The sequence below is a fragment of the Haliotis rufescens genome, unplaced genomic scaffold (assembly GCF_023055435.1).
Source record: "Haliotis rufescens isolate VD_foot unplaced genomic scaffold, xgHalRufe1.0.p SCAF_78, whole genome shotgun sequence".
Classification (NCBI taxonomy): Eukaryota; Metazoa; Mollusca; class Gastropoda; order Lepetellida; family Haliotidae; genus Haliotis; species Haliotis rufescens.
In genome coordinates, this window is record NW_025964370.1 from 1,360,053 (window position 1) to 1,381,735 (window position 21,683).

The window sequence follows — 21,683 nt, forward strand, 5'->3', positions numbered from 1 at the left end:
ATGAGTTCGTATACAGTCTTTGTCTAGTAGGAGTAGTGGCCTGCATTTGTCTATGTATCCTGTCAGCGTCCACATTCCAGGATTTGCTATGGTTGAATCAGTTGATGATTTTTGGTCTAGACCTTGGGTGACTCTGGCAAAGTGCCGTTGAAATTCTCTGGTATCTTTACCACGTATGTCGCTTTGCAGCTCACACGCATAGAAGCTAGTTGAGAAAACCATTCTGGGGGGGGGGGGGGGGGGGGGGTTGGGGTTGTGTGTGTGTGTGCAAATTTCTTCATTTCTTTTTCAAGTTAACTTTCACAAGGAAAAATGTTTTCTATAAAAAAAACAGGGGAGGGGGGGGGGGGGCAACTGGGTTTTTCATCACTTGGGTATGTGTATATTCTGGTATATGTACATTCTGGTTGTGTTTGATCACGTGGGTATATGTAGTTTGTGTTTGTTTTTTATCACGTGGGTAGGTGTATATTGCGTTTGTGTCTCATCACGTGACGTATATGTACTAGTATATTGTCGTTGTGTTGCTGCATCACGTGGATATATATATATTGTGTTTGTGTTTCATCACATGGGTATATGTAGGTTGTGTTTGTGTTTCATCACATGGGTATATGTATATTGTGTTTCATCACATGGGTATGTGAATATTGTGTTTGTGCTTCATCAAATGGTTATGTGTATATAATGTTTGGGTTTCATCACGTGCGTATATGTACTAGTATATTGTCGTTGTGTTGCTGCTTCACGTGGATATATGTATATTGTGTTTGTGTTTCATCACATGGGTATATGTAGGTTGTGTTTGTGTTTCATCACGTGGGCATAAGTATATTGTGTTTGTGTTTCATCAAGTGGGTATGTGTATGTTGTGTTTGTGTTTCATCAAGTGGGTATATGTATATTGTGTTTGTGTTTCATCCCGTGTGTATATGCATATTGTGTTTCATCACTTGGGTATGTGAATATTGTGTTTGTGCTTCATCAAATGGTTATGTGTATATAATGTTTGGGTTTCATCACGTGCGTATATGTACTAGCATATTGTCGTTGTGTTGCTGCATCACGTGGATATACATGTATGTATATTGTGTTTGTGTTTCATCACATGGGTATATGTAGGTTGTGTTTGTGTTTCATCACGTGGGCATAAGTATATTGTGTTTGTGTTTCATCACGTGTGTATATGTATATTGTGTTTCATCACGTGGGTATATGTACATTCTGGTTGTGTTTCATCCCGCGTGTATATGTATATTGTGTTTGTGTTTCATCCCGTGTGTATATGTATATTGTGTTTCATCACGTGGGTATATGTACATTCTGGTTGTGTTTCATCCCGTGTGTATATGTATATTGTGTTTGTGTTTCATCACGTGTGTATATGTATATTGTGTTTCATCACGTGGGTATACGTACATTCTGGTTGTGTTTGATCACATTGGTATATGTATATTGTCTTTGTGTTTCATCCCGTGTGTATATGTATATTGTGTTTCATCACGTGGGTATGTGAATATTGTGTTTGTGCTTCATCAAATGGTTATGTGTATATAATGTTTGGGTTTCATCACGTGCGTATATGTACTAGTATATTGTCGTTGTGTTGCTGCATCACGTGGATATATGTATATTGTGTTTGTGTTTCATCACATGGGTATATGTAGGTTGTGTTTGTGTTTCATCACGTGGGCATAAGTATATTGTGTTTGTGTTTCATCAAGTGGGTATGTGTATATTGTGTTTGTGTTTCATCACATGGGTATATGTACATTCTGGTTGTGTTTGATCACGTTGGTATATGTATATTGTGTTTGCGTTTCATCACATGGGTATATGTATATTGTGTTTCATAACGTGGGTATACGTACATTCTGGTTGTGTTTGATCACATTGGTATATGTATATTGTCTTTGTGTTTCATCCCGTGTGTATATGTATATTGTGTTTCATCACGTGGGTATGTGAATATTGTGTTTGTGCTTCATCAAATGGTTATGTGTATATAATGTTTGGGTTTCATCACGTGCGTATATGTATTAGTATATTGTCGTTGTGTTGCTGCTTCACGTGGGTATATGTATATTGTGTTTGTGTTTCATCACATGGGTATATGTAGGTTGTGTTTGTGTTTCATCACGTGGGCATAAGTATATTGTGTTTGTGTTTCATCAAGTGGGTATGTTTATATTGTGTTTGTTTTTCATCACGTGGATAAGTGTTTATTGTGTTTGTGTTTCATCACGTGGGTATGTGTATGTTGTGTTTGTGTTTCATCAAGTGGGTAAGTGTTTATGTGTTTGTGTTTCATCACGTGGGTATATGTACATTCTGGTTGTGTTTGATCACGTGGGTATGTGTATATTGAGTTTGTGTTTCATCACGTGGGTATATGTACATTCTGGTTGTGTTTGATCACGTTGGTATATGTATATTGTGTTTGTGTTTGTGTTTCATCACGTGTGTATATGTATATTGTGTTTCATCACGTGGGTATATGTACATTCTGGTTGTGTTTCATCCCGTGTGTATATGTATATTGTCTTTGTGTTTCATCGAGTGTGTATATGTATATTGTGTTTCATCACGTGGGTATATGTACATTCTGGTTGTGTTTCATCCCGTGTGTATATGTATATTGTGTTTCATCCCGTGTGTATATGTATATTGTGTTTCATCACGTGGGTATACGTACATTCTGGTTGTGTTTCATCACATTGGTATGTGTATATTGTCTTTGTGTTTCATCCCGTGTGTATATGCATATTGTGTTTCATCACTTGGGTATGTGAATATTGTGTTTGTGCTTCATCAAATGGTTATGTGTATATAATGTTTGGGTTTCATCACGTGCGTATATGTACTAGTATATTGTCGTTGTGTTGCTGCATAACGTGGATATATGTATATTGTGTTTGTGTTTCATCACGTGGGTATATGTAGGTTGTGTTTGTGTTTCATCACGTGGGCATAAGTATATTGTGTTTGTGTTTCATCAAGTGGGTATGTGTATATTGTGTTTGTGTTTCATCACATTGGTATGTGTATATTGAGTTTGTGTTTCATCACGTGGGTATAAGTATATTGTCGTTGTGTTTCATCACGTGGGTTTGTGTAAAGTGTGCTTGTGTTTCATCATGTGTGTATGTGTATTTTGGTGTGTGTCGTGGGTATGTTTATATAGTGTTTGTGTTTCATCACGTGGGTATATGTACATTCTGGTTGTGTTTGGTGACCTGGGTATGTGTATGTTGTGTTTGTGTTTCATCACGTGGGTATGTTTATATTGTGTTCGTGTTTCATCACGTGGGTATATGTACTAGTAAATTGTCGTTGTGTTGCTGCATCACGTGGGTATGTGTATATTGTGTTTGTGTTTCATCACGTGGGTATGTGTATATTGAGTTTGTATTTCATCACGTGGGTATAAGTATATTGTCGTTGTGTTTCATCACGTGGGTTTGTGTATTTTTTGTTTGTGCTTCATCACGTGGGTTTATGTAAAGTGTGCTTGTGTTTCATCAAGTGTGTATGTGTATTTTGGTGTGTGTCGTGGGTATGTTTATATAGTGTTTGTGTTTCATCACGTGGGTATATGTACATTCTGGTTGTGTTTGGTGACCTGGGTATGTGTATGTTGTGTTTGTGTTTCATCCCGTGGGTATGTTTATACTGTGTTTGTGTTTCATCACGTGGGTATATGTACTAGTAAATTGTCGTTGTGTTGCTGCATCACGTGGGTATGTGTATATTGTGTTTGTGTTTCATCACGTGGGTATGTGTATATTGAGTTTGTGTTTCATCACGTGGGTATAAGTATATTGTCGTTGTGGTTCATCACGTGGGTTTGTGTATTTTTTGTTTGTGCTTCATCACGTGGGTTTATGTAAAGTGTGCTTGTGTTTCATCAAGTGTGTATGTGTATGTTGTGTTTGTGTCGTGGGTATGTTTATATAGTGTTTGTGTTTCATCACGTGGGTATATGTACATTCTGGTTGTGTTTGGTACCTAGGTATGTGTATGTTGTGTTTGATATAGTACAGAGGAGGCCTAAGGCATAATCCACATCATGGTACAGATGAAGGCATAATCCACATCATGGTACAGATGAAGGCATATTTATGTATACAATTAAGAAGATGCGGTATTTATGGTACATCAAATTATGTTGCAAACATCAAGTGAATAAGTTATTTTGCAGGTTGAGTAAACAAAGCCCATTTTTTATTAAAGGCAGAGAAGTCGTTATTTCTACGTGCAATATGATATTCAACGTCATAGATACTTCTTATTGTGTTCTTAAAAGCAACAAAGTCAACATTTTCATTCTTAATACACTGGACAAAGATAAATCTTTTAGCAGCTACAATCAAATGGTTAATTAATACATCAGAGGTACCAAAGAGGAGCTCGTTGTCAGTTATAAGGATTTTTCTATGCAAGATATGAGTCAAGTAAATACAGAAATCTGACCAAAAATTCTTAACAACATGACATTCGATATAAACATGAAAAATATTTTCTTTGTGAGTATGACACATAGAACACTCATCGTTATCAATAAGTTTCATTCTTAATAACTCACGTTTAGTAAATATTACTTTATGAATAAATCTAAACTGGAAATCCCTGAGTTGTGAGTCCCTTAACCCATGGCAATATACACTGAATATTTGATTCCATGGAAAAGAGCATCCCAGCTGATTTTCCCATTTCAAACAAGATTGAGGGAGAGGGAGGGAATTCCCTATCAGTTTATTATAAAACACTTTTGTTCCTTTAATAGAACGTGTAAGATCATAAATCCAAGGAGATACTGTGAGATTAGAAGAGGAATGTAGATTTTTATCAATATTTTGTCTCCAACTTCTTGGAATATTAAAAATCATACGGTTATAATCGAGAAAAGTTCCTTTAAGATCATAAAGTTGTTGTAAACGTGGGAAAGGGATCCATCCGTTTTCATCATACAAGTCTTTTATCGTAACTATACCTTTTTTAAACCAGTCATTAAAAATTAATACTGGTTCTCTAAAATAATGGTTTAACCATATGGGTTGGGAAGCAATTTCTGGTTTTTCTAAGACTTCAAAGTCATATGAATGCATAAAGTCACTCCAGGCTATAAGGGTATGTTTCCAGAACGGATTTACAATTTCCCAATTCTTGTGCAAACTGGCACCTAAAGTGTAGATATGAGCCAGCTGAAAACTAGCAAGGTCATAATTAATGTTTTTTTCACAATATCTTTTTAAACATGAAATTTTTAAAGATGCTATAAATTTGGGTATATCAGTCATTTTCAATCTACCTTGACTATAATTCCTTTTCAAATAATCCCTCTTAATCTTATCTCTTTTGCCACTCCAAATAAAGTTAAAAAGAATTCTATTCAATTGATCAATAAAAGCTTTTGATGGATTTGGGAGAGCGGAAAAAATATGTACAAGGGTAGAGAGAATTAAGGTCTTAACAACTGTTATTTTACCCATCAAAGTCAAATTACGTTTTTTCCATTTGCTTATAATACCATAGATATTATCAAGGCGTTTTTCAGTGTTGATTACCCAAAGGTCTTTTAAGTCAACATTAAAACATATGCCTAAAACTTCAAAGTTGCCATCATGCCAATCTAGCTTTAAGTTAGGACAAATTCGGACTTTACTACCAGCCATACTGCCTATCCATATTGCTTTGGTTTTTTCAAAGTTCATTTTTAATCCTGAGATTTTGTAAAAAGTTTCAAGTGTATCCATGGCTGATTTTAATGATTTTTCCGAGCCATCTAAAAATAGTTGGGTGTCGTCAGCATATTGGCCCAATGTGAGTTCAATATCGTGTAGAAGTATACCTTTTATATCTTCATTATTACGAATCATGATACCGAGAATTTCAGCTACGAAAAGAAACAAATAGGGGGAAATTGGGTCACCCTGTCTACAACCTCTTTCATTCATGAAAAATTTAGAGAGGTAGCCATTTTGGACAATACAAGAAGAGGCATTAGATATGAGTATATGTATCCATTTAATCATATTTGGCCCAAAGCCAAATTTTTCCAGAACGATGAAAATAAAATCTTTATTCACGGTGTCGAACGCTTTCTCAAAATCAATGAGTGTCAACGTACCTTTTTTGTCAAGTCTCTTAGTTTCAAATATGATATCGTAAAGTAATCTAGTATTTTCACTTAAACATCTCCCAGGGATAAATCCTGATTGATTACAATGAATTAATTTGTTTAAAGATTGCTTGATTCTATTAGTAATACAAGAGCTTAAAATCTTATATACAGCATTTAATAAAGTAATAGGACGCCACTTTTTTAATCTTTTTCTATCTTTATTTGCTTTTGGAATGCAAGTAATCACATCCCAGTTCTTAGTAGAAGTCAAAGAGTTAGAGTGGTAAGCGTGATTAAAGTATCTCCATATCCAGACTCTTAAATCTTTCCAGAAAAATTTAAAGAAGTCAATTGGGAAGCCATCAAGACCTGGGCTCTTATTATTTTTCATTGCAAGTGTAGCTTTACCAATTTCGTTTAAGGATAACGGCTGTTCAAAGGCCTGTTGCATATCAATCTCTAGTTTTGGAATTGGAATATTGTTTAACATCAGGCTTGGGTCAGTATCTACTGAACTATTTTTTTGGTACAAGTTTCTATAAAATGATTCTTGTTCTTTAATGATGAGAGTTGTATCATTCAGTTCCTCACCTTCACTATTAATCAAAGAGGAGATGATATTATTTGTAAAAAATTCTATTTTCAAGACGACAAAAGTATTTACTTGGTTTCTCTCCCTCCTCATACCATTGTAAACTCTTATTAAAAGCATTTATCTTGTTTTCTTCTTCTTTAATTTTTTCATAATCCTTTTTTGATTCAGATAATTTACTTAAAGCTTCTTCAGAAATATTTTGAAAATCCTCTCTAATTTTATTTTCATATTGGTTTATTTCTTTTTCTAAATCGCCCAATTTCTTTCCTTTTTTCTTTTTTCAAATATGAGGAAAAAGAAATTGTTTTACCTCGCAAATTCATTAAAAAGGTTTCCAAGAATAGGGAATCAGGTATATTCAGTTTTAAATCCAAATCATCAAAAGGAGCAGAATGGTCTGATCTATAAGATGGATGCACATATTGTTGTTTTGTTTCATCTAAAACAGTCGTAACCATATCCACATAATGTTTATTTCTTAAAAGGGCAGTGTTAAATTTAAAATATCCACGGCCCCTATTATTTATCAGAGAATCATTTAGGCATAAAGAAATAGCCGAATGGTCAGATTTATAACCTGGGAGAATGTCAGCAGCAGAGGATAGGTTTAAAATATCTTCACTAACCAGAAAAAAGTCTAGCCTAGCTTGCTGTCTGGGTTTATGTTTCCACCATGTAAATTTTCTAACAGCTGCATTCTGTTCACGCCAAATATCATATAGGTTAAACTGAGATAAATAGTCTAGAACCGTTTTTCTAGCATTTGGGTTGTTAACATTTTTATAGTTTTCCAGATCTAGAGATTGATCAAGAATGAGGTTCCAATCCCCACAAATTATAATCGCTTCATTATCAAGTCCATCAATGGCATTAAAGATATCATGATAAAATTTTGGGAGATCAGAATTAGGCCCATATAAAGTAGCTAATAGCTAATAGCTAATAGCTGTATATTGAGTTTGTGTTTCATCACGTGGGTATATGTACATTCTGGTTGTGTTTCATCCCGTGTGTATATGTATATTGTGTTTGTGTTTCATCAAGTGTGTATATGTATATTGTGTTTCATCACGTGGGTATATGTACATTCTGGTTGTGTTTCATCCCGTGTGTATATGTATAATGTGTTTGTGTTTCATCCCGTGTGTATATGTATATTGTGTTTCATCACGAGGGTATATGTACATTCTGGTTGTGTTTCATCCCGTGTGTATATGTATATTGTGTTTGTGTTTCATCCCGTGTGTATATGTATATTGTGTTTCATCACGTGGGTATATGTACATTCTGGTTGTGTTTCATCCCGTGTGTATATGTATATTGTGTTTGTTTCATCCCGTGTGTATATGTATATTGTGTTTCATCACGTGGGTATATGTACATTCTGGTTGTGTTTGATCACGTTGGTATATGTATATTGTGTTTGTGTTTCATCCCGTGTGTATATGTATATTGTGTTTCATCACGTGGGTATATGTACATTCTGGTTGTGTTTCATCCCGTGTGTACATGTATATTGTGTTTGTGTTTCATCCCGTGTGTATATGTATATTGTGTTTCATCACGGGGTATATGTACATTCTGGTTGTGTTTCATCCCGTGGGTATGTGCATATTGTGTTTGTATTTCATCACGTGGATTTATGTATATTGTGTTTGTGTTTCATCAAGTGTATATATGTGTATGTTGTGTTTGTGTTTCATCACGTGGGTATAAGTATATTGTCGTTGTGTTTCATCAAGTGGGTATGAGTATACTGTGTTTGTGTTTCATCACGTCGGTATGTGTATATTGTTTTAGTGTTTCATCGAGTGTGTATGTGTATATCGTGTGTGTGTTTCATCACGTTGGTATAAATATATTGTCGTTGTGTTTGATCACGTTGGTATATGTATATTGTGTTTTTGTTTCATCACGTTGGCTTATGTATATTGTGTTTGTGTTTCATCAAGTGTGTATGTGTATGTTGTGTTGTGTTTCATCGCGTGGGCATGTGTATATTGTATTTATGTTTCATCACCTTTGTATGTGTATAGTGTGTTAGTGTTTAATCACGTGGGTATGTGTATGTTGTGTTTGTGTTTCATCACGTGGGTATGTGTATGTTGTGTTTGTGTTTCTTAACGTGGGTATGTGTATGTTGTGTTTGAGTTTGTGTTTCATCACGTGGGTATGTGTATGTTGTGTTTGTGTTTCATAAAGTGTGTATGTATATGTTGTGTTTCATCACGTGGGTATGTGTATATCGTGTTTCATCACATGGGTATGTTTATATTGTGTTTATGTCTTTTCACGTGGGTATAAGTATATTGTCGTTGTGTTTCATCACGTGTGTATGTGTATGTTGTGTTTGTGTTTCATCACGTGGGTATAAGTATATTGTCGTTGTGTTTCATCACGTGTGTATGTGTATGTTGTGTTTGTGTTTTATCAAGTGGGTATAAGTATATTGTCGTTGTGTTTCATCACGTGTGTATGTGTATGCTGTGTTTGTGTTTCATCATGTGGGTATATGTATATTTTGTTTGTGTTTCATCACGTTGGTATGTATATATTCTGTTTGTGCTTCTGGTTTTCAGGATCGGTGATGCGATTGTGATTGTGAGTGGGCTATCACAATATAACGGATACAAGCACACGCACGCACGCACGCACGCACGCACGCACGCACGCACGCAGATGATGCAATATTCTTGAACGCGACTTTTAAATTATTTTCCTTCACCTCTAAGTAGTTCATATGTTGACACAACATTTGATTTTTATATTTGTTTGTGGAAGAAGCGTTTCGTGTCTAATGGGTAACAGCAAGGCACCAGCTTTAGCCATCAAGCAAGGATTATTACGTTACTTGGGACTCATCACGTGTGAAAGGTGCGCTCCACCTTGTGTACACCTGGGAGAGAACAGGTGCCACCTCCAGATAACCCAGACCTGGTCCCGGCAGGAGTGCCACACTACCTCAACACAGCCATGGCAGAAACCGTTTCATGGGCGCTCCGTCGTCTTACACTGATTGTTCTCTGGGTCCACGTGACACATCAGTCTCACTTCCAGCGCACTGTTGTGTTCATCCGCGCCAGTACAGATCTCGGGGAGAATGTATTCATACGAGGAGGTAAACCACCAAGAAGGTTGTGTTCATCCGCGCCTGACCCGTGTGGTGTCATTAGGCGGCTACAGAGCCAGGGTTGCTATTTCCAAGATAACATAAATACCGAGACCCAGAATATACAGTGCAATTGTTCTAATCGAGCTATGCCACAAATGGAACCGCATATATAGATCCCATAGTGAGTATTGTGGGGGCAGTTCCAACCGACATATATAGTAGCTCTGCTGAGCTGTTTAGGAACATTATACAATGCCACATAGATATGTAAACGTTTCCCAAACCGCCCTGACATTATGGTTCCCGTCTACTGTCTCCTCTCTAATGTTCGTTTTATTTTCTGGACTAAAATCACTGCGATGAACAGTCACACAACATAGAAACATATGCAGAGGTAAACGTTTTGCACGTATATGTTTTGCCATTGTCAAGACAATTCGGGTGGGTATGACGTCACATTCATTGTCTAACACACCAGGGAGAGGCAACTGCTCGGCTGACTCTTGTCCCATCCCCATCAAACACCGGATAGTGCCTACACACGCGCATGCAGGGGCATACTACACGTGGTCGCTAGGAGACCGGCACCTGGACTGGCATGGCATGGAGACAAGCCAGCACTCCTTCCACGGCAACAAGCCCCATGGAACACCCATGATATGGACCACGAATAAGTAATGGGATTTTTTTAGTTCTTAGTTTCGATCCGATGATCATTTTTGGTTTGTCTGTACAGTCGAGACGTCACTGAAACACTGTGATATCATCCTACATCACACTGGCATACCGTGACGTCACTGAAACACTGTGATATCATCCTGCATCACACTGGCATACCGTGACGTCACTGAAATACTGAGATATATCCTACATCAAGCTGATATATCGTTACATCACTGAAACACTGTGATATCTTCCTACATCACACTGGCATACCGTGACGTCACTGAAATACTGAGATATATCCTACATCAAGCTGATATATCGTTACATCACTAAAAACACTGTGATATCATCCTACATCACACTGGCATACCGTGACGTCACTGAAATACTGAGATATATCCTACATCACACTGGCATACCGTGACGTCACTTAAATACTGTGATATCTTCCTACATCAAGCTGATATACCGTTACGTCACTGAAATACTGTGATATCTTCCTACATCAAGCTGATATATTGTAACTTCACTGAAATACTGTGATATCTTCCTACACCAAGCTGATATAGCGTGACGTCACTGAAATACTGTGATATCTTCCTACATCAAGCTGATATATCGTTACGTCACTGAAATACTGTGATATCTTCCTACATCAAGCTAACATACAGTGACGTCACAGAAATACTGTGATAGCTTCCTACATCAAGCTGATATAGCGTGACGTCACTGAAATACTGTGATATCTTCCTACATCAAGCTGATATATCGTTACATCACTGAAATACTGTGATATCTTCCTACACCAAGCTGATATAGCGTGACGTCACTGAAATACTGTGATATCTTACTACATCAAGCTGATATAGCGTGACGTCACTGAAATACTGTGATATCTTCCTACATCAAGCTGATATAGCGTGACGTCACTGAAATACTGTGATATCTTCCTACTTCAAGCTGATATATCGTTACGTCACTGAAATACTGTGATATCTTCCTAAATCAAGCTGATATACCGTAACGTCAATGAAATACATTGATATCGTCCTACATCAAGCTGATATACCGTGACGTCGCTGAAATACTGTGATATCTTCCTACATCAAGCTGACATTTCGTTACGTCACTTAAATACTGTGATATCTTCCTACATCAAGCTGATATAGCGTGACGTCACTGAAATACTGTGATATCTTCCGACATCAAACTGATATAGCGTGACGTCACTGAAATACTGTGATATCTTACTACATCAAGCTGACATATCGTTACGTCACTTAAATAATGTGATATCTTACTACATCAGGCTAAAATATCGTGACGTTACTGAAATACTGTGATATCTTACTACATCAAGCTCATATATCGTTACGTCACTGAAATACTGTGATATCTTACTACATCAAGCTGATATACCGTGACGTCCTTGAAATACTGTGATATCTTACTACATCAAGCTGATATACCGTGACGTCCTTGAAATACTGTGATATCTTACTACATCAAGCTAAAATATCGTGACGTTACTGAAATACTGTGATATCTTACTACATCAAGCTGATATACCGTGACGTCCTTGAAATACTGTGATATCTTACTACATCAAGCTGATATACCGTGACGTCCTTGAAATACTGTGATATCTTACTACATCAAGCTAAAATATCGTGACGTTACTGAAATACTGTGATATCTTACTACATCAAGCTGATATACCGTGACGTCCTTGAAATACTGTGATATCTTACTACATCAAGCTGATATACCGTGACGTCCTTGAAATACTGTGACATCTTACTACATCAAGCTAAAATATCGTGACGTTACTGAAATACTGTGATATCTTACTACATCAAGCTAAAATATCGTGACGTCACTGACATACTGTGATATCTTCCTACATCAAGCTGATACCACGTGACCTTACTGAAATATGAAGTTTGTAAGTCTGTGAGACGGTGAGTATGTCAGCGAGTGAGTGAGTCAGGTGTCGCAGTATGCAAGCTGGAGGCTATGTTTCAGACATGTCCAGGGCGGGCCCACGGTACGGGATGACGGCTTCGGGTACACGCCAACTAACAAGCTCGGTAGCAACTTCTGGATGGTGGATATCGACATGGACTGTTCGCAAACATACAACGGCTGGTTTGAGTTTAAGGTGAGAAAGTTTAAAATTCATTAATTATGTAATTTGATAAGAATGAATAGATATTAGAAGAAAACAATATGTCCACAGGAAGATAGAGGCTATCACGCGAGTGTTTTTTGGGTGGTAAATATTCTGTATCAGGAATACATAGTGTTTATTCCTAATACAGAATATTACCAGCACCAAACACACAAGAGTGAAAACCTCTTTATCATATAATGTCATTCTTCAGTTCTTTGCTCAAAAATCACTTCCCATCTCTCACAAACATTACCTTCACATTGCACGTTTTCCTGGAATGTGCGCATTAATATATATTACTTCAGATTGTAACTGTTGTGTTAGTCACTGAAACCTGTTTCTTATACAGTGATGTAAGTACATATATGCAAAACAACAATTGCCCACACAAATTGTTTTTACTTGCCTTGCCTTGCAATCCATTGGTCTGACCGATAGAGTAAATGTACTTTATCAAAGGGATGCTACCCTAACCCTAGTGTATGAGACGCCAGGGCCACGCTCAGACGTTGTTGACAGTCGGCATGTCCTGTCATAACCTTCAGTCAGATGTACACACAGGGACAAAACGAAACAAGGTCACAATTCGAACATATTTCAGCCAAATCCAACTGTTTTAATTTGTGGAAAAGGTTCCAAGCCACAGAGGTCTACAAGCACTGATATGGAAACTGATCCCGCTTGGCTAGTGCCCTCGCAAAATTGTTTCGCGATTTATATCTCCAAAGCTGTCAAAACTTGTAAAATGCCTTAGCTACGTCATAGTTGGACCCTGATTTTCAGTATATTAGACTATTCTTTTGTTAATCAAAGCAATTATCCCAGTCGTTTATCCAGATTCCCGACAGTTAATTTCTGACTCGATCGCCAAATGACAAGCCATGTTTGTTTATGGGCCCTGAAAGTAGTGCCTATTTGACCTTTGATATTTGCATCTCTATCCGCATATGACCCCAAAGGATATCGTTTTAATCCGTTGGCTTTATCATCCCGAGAAACCTACCCATTATATGATAAAGAATAATAGTATGCCAATGAATCTAAACAGTGTCATTTGATCTGCATCAAGCTGGATGTCGCAATTACAGTACTGGCGATGCGCTTCCTAGAAATATAGGCATGAAATAACACGTCGGAATTAATTATTCATCAGATGGGGGGATTTCGCTGGATGTACAAAATTAATTAATTAAACATAGAAAACAACAAGTACTAAACTCCGCTACGTTTGTGCTGATGCACTGACTACATACGTGCTTCGTAATTCCCAGGCCTACACGGCGGCTGGCGACCAAGGGTCATGGGAGCCGAATGTAGATCAAACCGAGGCTTGCGGAGGTGACGTTGACGGGAGAAGACCATACCAGTCGATAAATCACATGGCGCTGTGCGGAAAGATGAATATCTTTTACTTCATGAACTATGGTTGCACCATCAACAATATCAATGACACGCTACAGTCTGTTAATACAGGTAAACCATTACCCATCACCAACGGTTAGGCAAGAAATGTGTGCAGGTAAGGAAGGTGTGCAAGTAAGGAAGGTGTAAAGGTAAGAAGGCGAGCAGGTAAGGAGGGTGTGCAGGTAAGGAAGGTGTACAGTTAAGGACGGTGTACAGGTAAGAAGGCGTGCAGGTAAAGAAGGTGTCCAGGTAAGGAGGGTGTACAGTTAAGAAGGTGTACAGGTAAATTATTTGTACAGGTAAGTTATTTGTATAGGTAAGGAGAGTGTACAGATAAGAAGGTGTACAGGTAAGTTATTTGTACAGGTAAGGAAGGTGTACAGGTAAGGAGGGTGTGCAGGTAAGGAAGGTGTACAGTTAAGGACGGTGTACAGGTAAGGAGGGTGCACAGGTAAGGAGGGTGTACAGTTAAGGACGGTGTACAGGTAAGGAGGGTGCACAGGGAAGGAGGGTGTACAGTTAAGGACGGTGTACAGGTAAGTTATTTGTACAGGTAAGGAGAGTGTACAGGTGAGAAGGTGTACAGGTAAGTAAGGTGTACAGTTAAGGACGGTGTACAGTGTAAAGAATCCAACGCTTTCAAGGAGAATTGTTTTGTTTCAGATAGGTGTGGTCACCGCAACCCCTCTCGCCGTATTGTTGGGGGCCACCCGGCCACCCCCGGGACCTGGCCTTGGATGCTGGAGGTCATGTACCAAGGCAATCACGGATGTGGCGCTGTCCTCATCTCCCCCACGTGGGCAGTGACAGCAGGCCACTGCGTCCGAACGTGAGTAGCATTGTGAGAACGTGTTGCATCACGGTCATTTTCCCTTAAAATAGAATAGAAGAATCAGAGTTGCTAGCGTTCCAAGATTTAGTCAGGTGCAGTGTGTTATAATAAACATTTCAATACATTTAATCACATAATCATATCTAATAATCATAAATTATATCATTACAAAAAATTGTCATAACGTCGTGGTTTCTTATGACATAACTACTCAGAATATAAATCATTAAGCATTTCGCTTCAATCTTATAACATAGCAAATAATCACCATTACATTATACACAAATAGATCAGGATGGAACTTTAAATAACGGCACAATAACAAAGACAACACATATGATTCACAATGCCAATGTCAGCTGAAATAATGCAACATTAATGGTAGACGTATTTTTACATGTATTACGGTAATGCAGTTTCGCTCATTACCGTAGTTCTTTTAATACAAGCGTTATTTAGCTACTTTATGCAGAGCTCGCATACGAGCATTGTGCATTGAACTATTAACATCAAGTTACAGGTATTTCATATCCTATCAAGAACAAAGCTGACTGACTATTAACTAAGTCCAGCATTACTGCTAGCAATTAATCTACACATATTGACGACATAACATATTTTACTTTACGACGTTGTTGATACTTGTACTAAATTTCTTATTTATCAAACGGTTATCAAGATGTTGATCAGGAATAAATGATTTCATATTTTGGTGATCGAAATTACTACAACCTACATAAGTGATTACAACCTACATAAGTGATACCTATAGAGGCATAGTGCGCATTGAAAACATTCCTAATCGTTATCGAAGATTCAAAATACATTAAACAATAACTTAAGAATGAACCAACGCATGTGGTTGAAAATATACAATGTTCAAGGAATCTAAGACAATAATCATGAAATACATTCAACATATTTGAAAACAACAATTAAAACAATCTGAGACAATATTCAACATGAATGAAAACAACCATTGAAACAACGCATGAAAATGTCTTACCTTAAAATAGAATAGAAGAATTGAGAATAAATGATGACATCAGAGTTGCTAGCGTTCCAAGATTTATTCAGGTGCAGTGTGACTTGGTAGTCTTAATTACTTACTTACTTATATTGGAGATTTTACGTGCGCTTTCCGACTGCAGCGTATTTCGCACACGGGCCAGGCCAGGCCATTTAATGTGTTTCCGAAAAGGGGTAAAAGTTGTTTGGCAATCCAGTAGGAGTGTTTTAGTGGTTGCTTATATAGAATTTTTTCGAAATTTTGAGATTTGGAAAAAATGCCAAGAGGGTTTGGGGGGCGAACTAAGGGAGCTGAGTAAGGAAGTTTTTTAGTTTGATTATGTGGTCTGGTTTTGGTTTTGGTAGTTTATTCGGGTTTTAAATGCGATTTATCAGTCCTGTTTTGATTAAGTATACGCCTAAGGCTTTAAATTTTTTTATTTTATTTTGTGGGTTTAGGATTGCTTCTAGAGTAAGAGCCTTACTTAGATTTAGGGTGGTTTGTAGTGTAGTTCGGTGTGTTAGGTAGTGGGTGCAGTGTATGAGTGCGTGTTCTGGGGTTTCTTGCGGTTTGCAATGTGGGCAGGTTCCTGTTGCGTGTTTTATTATTATTTTGAGGTGGTTATTTAGGTTGGTATGTCCTGTTTGGAGTTTAGTGATTACGATGTCGATGTTTTTGGACGGATGTAGAAATTTTGGTTTGGTTAGGTTTTTTTTGAGAACCTTTTTGATTTGGCTATTTGAGTTTAGATATAGGTTATCCCATTTTTTGGTGATTTTTTGTTTGTTGACACTTTAAATTTCTGATTTGGAGATAGGTAGGTTTAAGCTTATTTGTGGGATTTTAGGGATAGTTTAGCTGCTTTATCAACTTTTTCACTGCCGTATATTCCTACGTTGGCGGGGATCCAAATGAATACTATTTGTTTGCCTGCCTTAGTTAAGTCGTTTCCGCTTTTTAATATTTTCATTTATTAGTTTGGGGCGATTTTTGGTGTTTTTATTTTCGAGGGCCTGTAATCCACTGAGGGAGTCTGCAAGAATTAGTATCTTTTGGTGTTTTTTAGATCGTTGGTTATGGAGGGCTGAGGCCATGCCAATTAGCTCTGCTGTAAAGATTGATTGATTCTTTGGGAGTCGAAAAGATTGTGTGGTTTTAGTTGGTTGTGCGACGTGGACTCCGAAGCCTGTGTGGTTGGAGATCGGATCGGAGGATCCGTCTGTGTAGATGTGACACCAATTTGGCCAATTTTCGTGTATGTATGCTAGTGTGGTGGTTTTAGCTATGTTTGGGTTTGTTTATTTATTGTCTTGGCTAGTGATATGTCTATTTTGGGAGTTTTGAAGTTTGGGGAGATATTTGATTGTTTGCAGTTTTGCTTTAGATTGTTTATTCTGTGTTCATTTAGGTAGTTGATTATTCTTTGGGATATTGGGGTAAGTAGAGGGTGTCCTAGGTAGGGCTTTGTTTTGGGGCCGGATGTTTTGGTTTATTAGGTTTTGAATGAGGGGTTTGATTAGGACGCGGCCCAGAAGTTTAAGGTTAGGTGTTCCCTGCGTAGATTTAGTGCCATTTCTCCTGTTAGGGCATGGAGTGAAGTAAGAGAGGTGCCATATTGGGTTCGTGTGACCAGTCTAAGAGCCTGATATTGTATTGAGTCTAGTTTTGGGGTGAGAAATTTGTTTAAGGTGTCGTAGATGGCACAGCCGTAATCTAGTTTAGATCTAATCAGTGAAAGAGTGAGAGGAGGGTATCTTTGGAGGCCCCCCAGTTTGAGCCAATTAGACATTTTAGCGTGTTTAAGTCTTTGCTGCATTTGGTTGTGAGGTGTTTTACGTGAGCATCCCATGAGAGATGTTCATCGAAAATCAGACCTAGGAATTTGGTTTGTTTTTGGAATTTGATTGGTTTGTTGTTTAGCTGAAGATCTGGGGTAGCGCGTTTCATGTTTTTGTGTTTGAATACCATTCCTGTAGTTTTTTCCGAGTTTAGGGAGATGCCCCATTTGTCAGCCCATTGCTGTATTTTGTTTAGGGATTTTTGAAGTAGATTTTGGGACATTTTGATGCTTTTAGTGCGGATCCAGGGGGCTCCATCATCCGCGAATTTAGATGTATTTATTTTAGGGGATAGGCCCTCGAATAGATCATTTATTATTATATTGAAAAGTATGGTGCTGAGGATGCTGCCCCGGGGAGTCCCATGTTCTAGGGGACATTGGTCCGATAGCGTATGGTCTATACCCACGGTTATTTTACGATCGTTTAGAAAGTCCTGGATGTAGTTTAATATTTGACCTTTTAGTCCTATTTGTTTTAGTTTTTGTATTAGCCCGTTGTGCCATACCATGTCGAATGCTTTGGAGAAGTCTAAGAAAATGCTTGTTGTATATTGTTTGTTAAGTTGTCCTGTCTTAATGTCCTGCTCTAATCGGGCGAGGTTATCTAAGGTTGAGAGGCCAGGAGTGAAGCCGCTTTGGTCTGGGTTTATGATGTTATTTTGAGTAAGGTAGCTTGGTAGTCAAACTGCACCTATTTATATAGTCGAGGGACGCATAGCAAACTCTGATTGGTTTAGTTTTGAAAACATTATTTTAATTTATTGTCACTATTACTTCCTTTGTTATTTCATGTGTTGTTCCGGGTTGATACAATTGTAGATGCAAGTTTTCCTAATGTTTGAAAGTATGAACTGTTAGTGAAATGACATGAAAACAAGTTAAAATTGTTACAATTCATTCAACTTATTATCCATGGTGGTCCAATGATTAAGACACTTTATTATTTCACCAATGTTCTAAAGTTCAATTTCCACGTAATATGTATCAATGCTAAGATACATGTATACAATGTTTACATGTTCTCAGTAACTTTTCACTACCTCGTGACCTTAACCTTCATGTGCAATGTCAAAGCTCACAGGTCATGTCGCGACCTCTTCAAAGCTCATGCATTTTGAAGCACATGCTCACCAGTGTGTATTGGACCTCCATGCTGCCAGGTTCTCACCTTACTGCCTGCTATATTTGAACTATGTAAAGACACATGTGAGTACCTTTCCCTTTCATTGTTAGGTTTTATGTTTATTTCTGAACACCCTGAAATTGTATATATGCCAAAATATTAATTTAGTGCAAAATTGTTACATTATATTTGCAAATGTGTGCTTGGTAATTTTGCATAATTTCAATGTAGTCAACGTATTTATTGCTTCATTTGGATGTAACTTCGAATGTGTTAAATACTAGGAAAATTGGTAAATGTTTCTGAATTTACAGAAAGCTATTGTTTATTGTAGTTTTCTAAACCTCATCAACTTGTCGGCGCTTCAACTGGTCACCAACTTGTCACCAATTGTTCCTAAAGCCATGGCTCTGACTATAAACTGTATTATGTTTAACGTCACAAAATAAACCCTGTTGATGCGAGTGTTAGTTTTGTCGTCTTGCATCCACATTAGTTCAGAAAAAATATACAGACAGTAGGGTGTAATTATTGGTAAAATTGCAGAATATTGAACGTCTTACCGTAATGGAGGCCAATACACACTCATCCTAGACTGTTCAAAACGGTTATCAGTCACAGTCCGGGATACGTTTGAAGTTTATTTTGAACTGTTAATTGCTTAAGAGTACACGTATTTAACGTTTAACCGTAAAGCAATTGATCGCACAACAGGTGTTAAATTGTTGAAAAGTGACATCTGTATTCTTAAAAGTTAAAGAGTCATGGCTACAAGAGACATGCAGGATTACTCGGACGTTTCCAATCCTGTAGAAGAGGACGAACACTGGGACATGCTGGGAGGTGAAGAGAATAAGGACACTTCACAACGTCCAGTACGACAGAGAATTCTTATGGAGAAAGGCAAAAGTGAACATTACGTCTGCTAAGGAACAAGAGTGTTGCTGCTCTTTCTGCTTTGACTCAGCGCAAAAATGAACTTGTTTCTCTTATGAACAATCACGATAATTTGCATTTAGTTAAATCTTTTCTTGATAATTTTGCTGCTTTGTTTTCCAGTTACGAAATATGCTCTCAGGTCTATTCCAGTGAACTTGACACTCCTGAGGAGAAAGTGAAGTCTATTCAGCATGCTGCGGTTAAGCGGAATGAAGCTCATGGTTTCAGGGATTTGGTCGTGAGTTGGATCCAACGTGTTGAACATGAGTTGTCTGATCAAGTTAACAGAGAATCCATTTCAAAACAAAATTCTGTAATCAGTGGGCTATCCAAGCATTCAGTTAATTCTAAAAAGTCTACCATTAGCTCTACTCGGTCTGCTCATATTTTTGAGAAAGCAAAACTTGCTGAGCTCCGTGCAGAAAAGGCCATGCTGTATTCGATGACACAGGCCCAGACATCCATGCATGAAACACAGTTGAAGATGAAAGAGCTTGAGCTCGACATGGAGATCGCCAAGACCAGTGCAAGAGAACAGATATTTGCCGATGCTGAGGTAAAGTCTACAACAGAGATGAAGGTAAAGATACAAGGTACAGACCATGATGAGATAAATCAGATCTTTCCTTTTACATCCGAAATTAAACCTGATATGCGCAATGAGCAAATAATTTCCAATCCTGCGAATCACTGCACTGACCGGCCATCTTGGCAACTATCGAATCCTAGTTCCAATCCTGTACATTACAACACTGGTCAATCCTCGCATCCAAGGTTAGATCCTAATGCAAATGACTTTCTGCCAGAAAATAGGAATATTTCAAATAACTTCGTTCAAGATCATGAATGTGTATCTGATAACCAACTTCATTCATCAAACCATGTTTTCCTAGAGACTCAAAGACAGATGGCCAACGCCATGTTTTTACCACAACCGGAAGTCCCCAAGTTCAAAGGTGACCCAACGGAATTTGCTGCTTTCTTGATGGCGTTCGATGCCCGGATTGTTCCAAACACACAGACCGATGCAGATAGGCTTTACTATCTAGATCGACAGTTGCAGGAAGAGGCAAAGGATCTTGTTTCTGGATGTCTCTACATGCATGTAAATACTGGCTACAGCAAGGCAAGAGATTTATTGATGAAAGAATATGGTGACCCATATAAAGTTTCTACAGCATACTTGAACAAAATTCTTTCATGGCCCGTATTGAAAATTGATGACTATGTGGGACTTAAACAGTTCTCCTTTCTCCTGATTAAATGTTGTCATGTAATGCAAGACATTTCACAAATGCTTGTAACACGTCCCATTTTAATTCTGGAAACCCAAAAGTCCAGAAACTCTACGCTCTTTGCCCAGTCTCGGTTAAAGGTATTTACAAAATTAAACATGCCGTTTTCATGGGAACATACCAAGGAATAAAAAATGAAAAAAAAATTGTTTAAAAACTCAATATTTAGACTATGTCGCCCATGGGCCTGCCCATGGGCGAAGTCTGGCCCATGGGTAGGCCCATGGGCAGGCCCATGGGCGAGAATATTTTCCTCTACTTAAAACTCATGTTTTTGTTTCGCAAATACATTTAATGTATTCATTCAAGTATCATGACACAAAATTTAACTCATTTTAACTTAATTCAACGATTTTATAGCGATATTGAAATATTTCGCCCATGGGCGAGAAAAAGGTTTGGCCCATGGGCGAGAATATGTTCCTTTACTTAAAACTCATGATTTTGTTTCGCATATACATAAATGTATTTATTGAAGTATCATGACACAAAATTTAACTCATTTTAACTTAATTCAACGATTTTAAAGCGATATTGAAATATTTCGCCCATGGGCGAGAAAAAGGTTTGG

At 37.7% G+C, this 21,683-nt stretch overlaps 1 protein-coding gene across 1 annotated transcript in view; it reads left to right on the top strand.

Moving 5' to 3' along the window:
* The first annotated feature begins 9,621 nt into the window (after positions 1 to 9,621).
* LOC124119804 (transmembrane protease serine 11E-like) overlaps positions 9,622 to 21,683 on the top strand; it is a 29,575-nt gene continuing 17,513 nt past the window's right edge. The window contains exons 1-5 of the mRNA XM_048388741.1: positions 9,622 to 9,837; positions 10,310 to 10,505; positions 12,523 to 12,658; positions 13,942 to 14,143; positions 14,738 to 14,903. Of these exons, the coding sequence (XP_048244698.1) occupies positions 9,693 to 9,837; positions 10,310 to 10,505; positions 12,523 to 12,658; positions 13,942 to 14,143; positions 14,738 to 14,903 (845 nt within the window). The 5' untranslated portion in view covers positions 9,622 to 9,692. The remainder of the gene's footprint in view (positions 9,838 to 10,309; positions 10,506 to 12,522; positions 12,659 to 13,941; positions 14,144 to 14,737; positions 14,904 to 21,683) is intronic.